This window comes from Sphaeramia orbicularis, chromosome 16, assembly GCF_902148855.1.
Source record: "Sphaeramia orbicularis chromosome 16, fSphaOr1.1, whole genome shotgun sequence".
NCBI lineage: Eukaryota > Metazoa > Chordata > Actinopteri > Kurtiformes > Apogonidae > Sphaeramia > Sphaeramia orbicularis.
In genome coordinates this window covers 19,608,624-19,618,314 of record NC_043972.1, presented here as the reverse complement: position 1 = coordinate 19,618,314, position 9,691 = coordinate 19,608,624, and the positions used below count along the sequence as shown (strand labels likewise).

The following is a 9,691-nucleotide window of genomic DNA, read 5'->3' as shown; positions in this document are numbered from 1 at the left end:
TTTCAACACACCGGAGCTCGAGACCAGAGGTGGGTGTCACCTATATGACGTCACAGGTCGTACCTGTTTGGAGGGCGGAAGTACGGACCTCTGCTGATCAGATTATCAACGGTTTGAGGAAAAAAAAAAAACAACACAAAAGTTTATTAATGGTTTAGAGTTTACTGACGCTAAATGTAGCAATATACTGTATAAATAATAATTTAAAAATGCAATACAAAATATTAAAATATAAGAATAACAATAAAACCATTAGGGTAAAGAAAGATAAATATCACAGGAAAAAAAATAAATAAATAAAAAAAAATCTGAAATACTATCTTCCCTAATTCAAATTGGTATAAATCCTGGACGTGACCTTTTCTTTACTGTATCAGTAATAAATTCAAGGGAATGCATATTAGAATTTTACATACCATATGTCCCACCAACCTAAATTGCTATATTGTTCTAAATATTAAGAAAATGAAAATACATGTACATTCTATATTTTCAAGAATTAGAATCACTTTTTCATCTTTTTTTTTCCCTTTATTGTCTTTCTTTTTGGACCCATTTTTCAAATTACATTTTAACCCAACATCACTGAAATTACAGATAAGAACATAATTACACATTTTGACCACACAAATTCTAATATATACTTTATTATTCATCTTTTTATTCTTATTAGGGAAATTTTAGTTCATTATCCCTAATAAACTTAAAAAAAAAAAAAAAGAAAAAAGCATCAAAATCTTTTAGTATGTACCAAGAACTCGTTAAAATGCAATGATTACATCCTCGAATGATTGTATTGTTGTGGTTCTCCAATAAAGTTCATAAAAAAAAGAAGTACGGAAGTCTCATACCACTGAATGAAAAACAAAGTGACATTAAGACTTAAAATTATTAATAGCAAACAAAATTAATACAAATTAACCCTCTAATATTAGTCACATTTACACTGATGAGCACAAAAATGCGCTTTTCATAAGGGAGCTATAAAAATGATTGTAAAATAATATCATATTCTACTGTCATTGAGCTAATTTTTATATCTGACATTATTATGAATATAATATGTCCATTAATTTAGAAAAAAAATGTTACCCTTTAAATGCCAGGTTTTTCAAACTCCCTCTAATACTGCCATAAATACTGTAAGGTGAGGTCAGTAGGGCGTTTTGCCAATAAATGTCATTTTTAGTTTTAGAATAAAAAATGCTGCCCTCTGGTGTACATTCATAGTCTACTAAAAACTACAAAACCAGACTGTTCTTGGGGATGAAAGAACATCTTTGATAAGATTTGACAAGCCTTTATTTTTCCTCTTACAGTAAAAAAAATAAAAAAATAAAATGTAAATATCATTTATTTATATTAATGTTTTATTTACTCAAAACTGAGATGTTTAATGTTTCAGTTTACTTATGTTTGATTATTACTCATATTTAATTTGTTGCAATGTTGAGAACCATGACACTTGCTGCTTGTTATTCTGTTAATCCTCTTCATCCTGACATTAGTCATGTTCTTTTGTCCTTTATGCATGACTACACAACATCAACATAAACTCAACCAATTAACTGAACTAATTGATTTTCCCTGATGAACTGATCTTTTGGTGTCAAGCTATTGATTCAGGGAATAGGAGATTTATATAACAACAATACAACCTAATAAATATTCAGTAAAGTACATTCATGTATTTAACATTGAGTTCATTTGGTTTGGTTACTGACTTGCAAAACAACACATATTTTTGTAGAATATAAAAACATACCGCCTCCAAAATGAAGTAATTCGCAAAATGACGGGCTAAATATTTAATAGAAAGCAAGATTTTTTTTTTTTTTGCAGTATTTTAAGAATAGTTCAGATCCTTTACTTCAGTAAAAGTACTATAAAACTGTTAAAGTACTAATATGAACTGAAACTACAAATTCAAAACCTTATATTAGTGAATGCATGCGAATATAATGAGCAAAATCTAAAAAAAAAAAAAAAAAAGTGCAAAGTGTCATGTTCCCTGCTGGTGTTTCACTCTCACATCTGATATCTGATGTTTCTGATTCATTTGACTGCTGTATATGTATAAGGCTGAGTTAATTTTAACTACTTTGTAAACTCTCAGTAGCTTAATCTACAGTTAAGATTATATTCTATACTCTATAAGATCATAATATGTTTGTAGTATTGCTGTTCGGTGAGAACCGTTCGTCTCTAAAAAGTCAATGTTCCATGAGCTCATAAAACAGGTCTATTATCAGCTTTGTGGAGATGCACTTTCCATTAAATACCGGATTCATTTAGCTTAAAAATGGGGGTAAATGTAAAACTTCACCCATTAAGTAAACACTTTATCTTTCAGTTTATCACAAACACTGAAAATCACAACAGGAAGGGCATGAAAAACCATAATTTGACAATGCACTGAAGGTGTCAGACAAATGTAGTGGCACAGGAACTAATAAATATCTGAACAAACATCTACATACAGTATGAAACAGACTCTTATTATTTTATCTGCATGTCAAAGATCATGTCTGTTTTCACACTCATTTCCCCAGGAATTATTTTTAAACAGTTTCTGGTGAAGTTAGAAACTTGCCAAGTCAGATAACACTTTCTGTTCCTGTGTTATTTTCTCTTCCTCATCGTCCAGCAAGTTTTTAACTCCATCACGATACTAACCCTTTGACCTTGATGCTGTATTTAGACAGGTTTTATTAAGATCCTTCTAAAAGGGGCATTAAACAAAATAAATGTGTATCATTCAAACACATCAAAGCATAACAAATGTAATTTATCAAAGCAAACACATCAAAAAAGTGTTATGACAAAATATGAATATGTGCTGATGCAGGGTTCCTACAGGTTTCTACAAGTTAAATTTAAGACTTTTTAATACCGTTTTAAGACTTCTTACAACAGAATTTAATGCCCATTTCCCAGCCATACTGGCAGTAACTTGTGACTCCAAGAATTTAGGAAAACGTATTTATTTACATCAGCAGAGACTGAATATTACATACAGTACATACTGCAGACATAACTGAATGTTCTGTGATTATTCCTCACTGGAGGCTGCAAAGTTAGCCATAACTGGTTCCTAATTTCAACATAAATTGTCAGGTTGGAACAGGTGAAACTGAGTTGACTAATGTTATTTTTTTTTGCAGCTTGGACATTTCACAGACACATTTAAAGACAATACAGCAAAATTGTTTATGGGAACATAACTTAAGACCTATCATACCAAATTTAATACCTTTTAAAGACTTTTTAAGGTATTAAATGCAGATTTGTAAATTCAAGAATGTAAGACCCTGCAGGAACATTGTGATGAAACTTTGGCTCCAGACTCCAAGCTGCAATGCTTCATGATTTTGTCCTTCTCAGCAAAAGTAGTTGCAAATTTTTAACAAAAACAACATTCGAGAAAACACAGCATGGCTCATGTCTGAAATTAGTCTAAAATAACACAGAATTTCAGGGAATCTCAACAACATTTCAGATCATAGACCAGATATTAAAGTTATCCAAAATGTTGTGTTTTAATTATGTTTTGGTAAAAATTTTAACCGTAAAACAATGACACAGGATTTTTTAAAATGGAAATTCTGATGTATCAATCAATCAGATGAATAACATAAGAAAAAGAGGATGTTTTTCCTCAATAAAAGAATAAAATATGAAGAAATAGAGCTGAATAAAATAATCAGACATATTACTGTGGAGGTAGAGCTGTGTCGTCTTTTGCTTATTTTCTGCATATCTAAGTAGCAACATCTTAGCAACATAATAATCCCAGACAGGTAAATATCTTCATTATATTTTGCGCCTCTTTCAGATTAATATTGACGTATCTCATAATCATGTTTTCATGTTTTCACGTGAGCCACTTCTCTAAGCAGGTATTGAACACCGTCTGGTTGGAATGCCATTTAGTGTGATGAACTCCAGAGTGAACACACACTGATATGTCTCCTCGAGCTTCTAGTGTCTTCAACCCAAATGTGTCGTTCCTGTAAAACTTTTAATGAGAGAAGACTAGAGTTACAACCTCTTACTAAAAACAGCACCATTTGATAAATGACATAAAAGAGAACACAGGGAGAAGATTGTACTCAATAATCTGAGGCATATTGTACTTTACTTTATTATTAATCATCATGTAATAGCAGCTGCAGCCATCCTCGTCTTTTGTACTAATACCGGACTTAATCTCCTGCTTTTCTATTTTAAAATGTTTTATTTTCTATGACAAATGTGAAACGAAAGTAAATGGATCTGGATGTTGAGCTGTTTGTCAGATTAAAGAAAAATCTCCCATAACAGACATTGTTTTAGTTCTATTTATTTCTTTATTTATTTATACTTACCCATTATACTTTATAATAACATTAAAGCAAGTTACCTTCTACCTTAAATCTTTAAAAAAAATAATACAAGCTAGAACTAACACATAAAGACATATTACACATAAAAAAAATTGCAATCTTATAAGTTAGGACATGAAAAATACAAGAATCTTAAAGGAAAATGTACTGAAGAGCATTTTGTTAAAACTATTGTACTGATGAAATATTTGCAAGGTTCCTTAGTTACATTTTAAGTATGTTTAAAAGTTCTGCATATAAAATCTTAATTAAGTAAAAATATGTAAGTATTATAAGATTTTAGTGTTTTGTATATCTGATGTTTTGTTTTGCTTTCATGTCTGCGTAAAATTTTACTGCTGTAAATGTTTAAAGTTGAGTTGATTTGAACGTCACACACACACAAACATACACACCACACACACATTCACATCCCTATTATAAAAGCCAAGTGGCCTCTGTGTGCGTGTGTGTGTGTCTGGGGATTCGCACAAGATCCGGAAAGAGCTGACTGCTGCAGTTTGTCATACTTATGTATTTTTGGTCAAGAACTAGACTAGTGAAAATGGCAAGTTGATAGGACCAATATTTTGGGAGATGTTAATAATTTTGGAATGCAATCATCATACAATCATGTTGCTATGGCCAGAACACTTTGGTGTGTGACTGCTGGACAAATGCGGTACAGCGTGCAGGAATACACAACAGCATAAAAAACACCACATGTAGAAGCTGGGGATCCCCACGGGTCAATGCACTAGTATCTATCTATCTATATAGATATATATATTACTGAAAATGTAATTCAATCATTGCATCATTTTCTATAAGATCATATGTGTATGCTGTAGTGTCACTAGCTTGTGAAAATCATGTATCTCATATTATCTTGATCTGAAGCATACATTTAATTTCAATGGGATCTTTTTTCCTGGTTGAATAAAATTAAAAATAAATCAACACCAATCCCATATGGTCTAGCGGTTAGGATTCCTGGTTTTCACCCAGGCGGCCCGGGTTCAACTCCTAGTGTGGGAAACAGTATCTTTCTTGCAAATTTGTCTGTTGTGAGACTAGTATAGGATTATGTTATCTGTCTGACGAGGAGTGTTTAATAGAGTTTAGGAAGTGGGAAGCTCTGAAACTGAGACCATAAAGCAAGCGCTTCCTCTTTCATTGTCCCAAACAGACATTTATAGATTTCAGTGAACAGAAAGAAGATGAAAAACTGTTAAAAAAAACTGTTAGACAAATAAAGTGGCGTAAAAAGACCAGTATTTGTTTCTTAAATGCAGTGAAGTAGACGAATGAAGCTGAAAATACTCAAATGCAGTTATAGTACTAGCATCTCAGATTTGTACAAATGTAAATTAAGCTGCGTTGAACTACTGCTTTTTGTAGTGTGTTAATGTTTTACCCAATTAAAGTCTGTGAATTGTTCCCTCTCTGTTAGGAGTGAAGTTTCAGGTTTGGATACAGTTTCTCGTTTCACACTTACCTCCTGGTTCCTCATTTCAACTATATTTTCACTGCTGTCATAAAACCCAAAGAGGCTGTAAAGGAAAAAGAGGAAACAGTCCACCTGTTAGCAGCTCCAAAGGAAAACTAGTAAAATCAAATGAAAATGAGGGCTTACTGACCAGTAGAATTAATCAGAAAGTGTCTAAAATGTGTTTGTGTTGTAAAAACCTGGACTGCCACGGTGTGACGACACCGTCGTCTGGTCCACCAATCAGCACGAGTTTCTTGATGTGCAGAAAGTTCTCCCTCCACACTAAAGGGGTAAATTATAGACATAAGAGCATATTGATGCATTATTTCCACAGATATAAGGACATAATGTTTGAGATTAGACTATATTACTCCACCTTTCATCTCTGCATGAGGAGCATCACCATTAAGAAGAGCCAGAAAGGTGTTGCTGTGTAAATAACGGTCTCTTTGATGGGGGTCTGCAAAAAAACAAACAAACAAAAAAAACCTACAGGTGAGATCATTTGAAATGGCAGTTTCCAGAAAAAAAATTAGCAAAAGTCTCATTGTTCTTACCATTCCAATAGTTGCAAATGGAGAAACACTGTCCAGCTTTACTATAGCAGATATGGAAAATGGTCTTCTTCATGTATTTAGGAAACAGCCAGCGCAGATAGTCTGTGTCTGCAGAGAAAACATTAAATGCATGCAGTCTTATTATGATCTGCACATAATGTTGTTTAGGTGGAGGTTTCATGTAGGTTTCTTTGTTTTCAGTGGTTGTTACTGTCCTTAAATTGAGTTTTCAGGCATCTGTATTATGTTCCCTTCAGTATTTGAGCATTTTTGTGACATCTTTCTACTTTAACTTCCTTCACTTTAAGACAAAGATCTGTATTTTCTTGTCTTGTTACCTCAGTTTCAATGTATTTGAGGGAAATTAGCTGTTATTTTTGATACTGTAGTGAAGCAAAATCAGTACAAAACTTAGACGTTATCACACCTGATGAACTGTTTTTGTATTTCGGTCTTAAGAGGTCATTAAATTTCTGTTTCGTAACTGAAAAAGTGCTAAGTTGCATATTTTCAACATTAAACTCAGTGTTCTGACCTCCATACTGTCCAGCCAATGGTGACGACAGAGCGATGAAGTTATGGACGTTGTGGTCGGCCATCGTTGAAAGAAGTGCTCTGCAAATCAAACCACCTGATGGGAAAAAGGAAATAAGAACAAGTCACTACAGGTTTCAGTTTGTAATTTCTTTGTGGAGTCTGTAAGTATGTTAAGAGTGGATGTGGGTTAGTAAGCAATAATTTTGTAGTTTCTGACTTTTACAGTAAACTATAATGTACAAACTTCTCCATTTCTTTACCCACTCGTGCTCTCAGTGGTTTAAGCCTATTCCCATCCATGTGTGTAAAATCAGAGTCTGTGTGAAGAAGCACCTTGTGAAAAGCAGAGGAGATGGATGCCATCTGGAGCTTTCTTCATGATGGGCTCGACCTCCTGCCTGAAGTCTTGGACCTGCTTCCACAGCGGCCGTAAACTGAACAAACCATCGTAAAGGTTAATGAACAACACCTCAGTTCCTGGATGAACCTGGAAACCAAACAAACAAAGGAAATGAGACGTGAAACAATAACTGCATTCAAGACAAGATTAAAAAAGTAATTGATTGAATCAACCTGATGACTGATTATAATGCTATCTGTGAGGGTTCATATCTCCTGGTTGATGAGGTGAAAACTACAGAGGAACAGAATATGTTACATGGTCTGACACATTTCTCACTTCACTAGAAACTGAGCAGTTACTTTCAGTAATCAGAGTAATTCCTGTGTGAATGAGGTTGTAAACCGACTGTTTGGTCTTTGACATGCAAATTAAACGACGTGATTGCTTTGTTATCTCACACCATTTAGAGTTTGCACTAAAATGAAACAAACAGGAATGATCATAAATTTCTCAGAGCTCATGAAAAGTTGACTTCTCGATGAGGATCTCATAGAATATGATGCATCGTTGTAGATTAAACTATCAACACTTTATAGAGTAGATCAAATATGTAACACCTTAAACTTTTACAACAGTAAAATTAATTATATATACCATACATAATAGTCATCATATCATGTATGATAGTAAAACACTGACGGGAACTATTTTACTGGTACAACTTTCCTCTGAGACCTAAAACAGTTTCTGCAGCTCATGACCCGCACTAAAACATTTAGAATCAGAGGTTAAGCATCATTTCATCCACAGAACCTCAAGCTCCATGTGGTTCATTTAAAGCCACTGTTTTACTTTTGCATTCTCAGAGAATGAATGAATTTATCAGAAAATAAGAAAAACCTGCTTTAAAAACTCAGTGTTTTTACTGTTTAACTCAGACAGAACCTTTAGGAAGTTTATTTTTCCTCATTTATAAAATTGAACGTAAATGTTCTTGACTTTCAAATTATTATTTTTTGCTTGCATCTAACTATTGACTTAAATTAAGAAATTAGGATTTTCCAAAGAATATAATTTGTACAAGCCCTAGCACCCCACCTCAGTTTAGTTGTTGATTTTTTTTTTTTTTTTTTTTTTTAATTTCATTTTCTCCAAAATTTGCAGTCTTGATGGTTGTTGATATCTATGTATCAACTCCTGTTTGCACCCATGCCTTGGTATGTTCTTTAATACGGATACCAAGTTGTTGTATATTTGTGTATTTTCAATTTAAATGAATAAATAAATAAATAAATAAAATTCCAAAAAGGAAAAAAAAAAAAATTATATGATTTTCCACTGCCCCATATACCATGTCTGGACTGATATACATCACTACGGAGCCTCTGAATGTCCAAAAAAGACAAATATGATACCGATGAGAAACTGCACTTTAATAGGATTAGTACTTCAATAGTCGTTAAATTGTGTTAAAATAAACGTTTTAGCCACATGAAATGCTCTTTAAATGCATAACTTTTACTTGGGAAGTGTTTCAGAATATTTTCGTCTTTCGCTGAGGCAAAAGTTCTGACTTTTTCTTCAACCACCGATTAAATGCAAATCTGTAGGTTTTCTTCCACAGCATGTCTATAAAGTTAAAAAAAAAAAAAAAACAACTTGGTATAATGAGTTTTACACATCCAAATTATTTTTTTGTAACTAAAGCGATGCAAATAAACAAACACACAGACGCATGAGGTGATCTCTTGCGTGCACACTTTCACTTTCAGCTCACCTTGCTTATGAGAAAAGTCAGCGTCCTGAACTGTTTGGGTCCATCGAAGAGGCCGTGAACGATGACCACAGGCCGGTATCCGTCTGTGCAAAGGCCCGAGAGCAGCAGCTGAAGCAGGACCACCTGCCAGAACCAGGAGCCTGGACCAGACCCCATCCCCAGACGGACTCAGGAGACAAATGAAGTGAGCCCAGACCTGCTCCTTTCACTTCTTATTGGCAGAGAAGAGAGCTTCCTTCCTGTTCATCATCTGTTCTCTGAAGATTTTTTTTGTTCCAATTTGATTCCGCATTACATAGAAAATTAGCAAAATTGCAGATGTGTCCAACAAAATATATATTTTAAGATATGTTAATATCAAATGTATTTCAAGCAAGATTTAACAAGGAAGTATAACTGATAATGTGTTCTATTTTACTATCCTTTGGGTATTATTGTGTAAAAAGGATTATCACAGAGCGTAAAAGCATTATCACTAATTTTCAATGCAAGTATATTTATTTCACAAAGAAAATGTGAGTTCATGTATTTATTCATAAACCCCATCTCCGAAGTTGTTTTTCATTAATAATTCTCTATAATTCTCTCTATATCTAAATTGGAAAATATACGGAAAATGAA

General features: G+C 33.4%; 1 protein-coding gene and 1 non-coding gene across 2 annotated transcripts; one reads left to right on the top strand and one right to left on the bottom strand.

Annotated features, from left to right (window-relative positions):
• Positions 1–2,843: 2,843 nt before the first annotated feature.
• LOC115435560 (lysosomal thioesterase PPT2-like) lies at positions 2,844–9,394 on the bottom strand. Its single transcript, XM_030158055.1, has 8 exons — positions 9,071–9,394; positions 7,284–7,437; positions 6,949–7,044; positions 6,414–6,521; positions 6,233–6,316; positions 6,054–6,138; positions 5,863–5,917; positions 2,844–4,018 (listed from the first exon to the last, which is right to left on the bottom strand). The coding sequence occupies exons 1-8, from the start codon at positions 9,224–9,226 to the stop codon at positions 3,875–3,877; spliced, it is 882 nt and encodes a 293-aa protein (XP_030013915.1). The 5' UTR covers positions 9,227–9,394; the 3' UTR covers positions 2,844–3,874.
• On the top strand, positions 5,331–5,402 carry trnae-uuc (transfer RNA glutamic acid (anticodon UUC)). Its single transcript has one exon. It is a non-coding gene; the product is annotated as a tRNA-Glu (tRNA).
• Positions 9,395–9,691: the final 297 nt, after the last annotated feature.

Coding starts and splice junctions, on each gene's coding strand:
- LOC115435560 (XM_030158055.1), bottom strand. CDS start 9,226: ATGGGGTCTGGTCCAGGCTCCTGGTTCTGGCAGGTGGTCCTGCTTCAG. Junction 6,139..6,232: donor TCCTCATGCAGAGATGAAAG/GTGGAGTAATAT, acceptor TTACCCCTTTAG/TGTGGAGGGAGAACTTTCTG. Junction 4,019..5,862: donor TTGAAATGAGGAACCAGGAG/GTAAGTGTGAAA, acceptor TCTCATTAAAAG/TTTTACAGGAACGACACATT.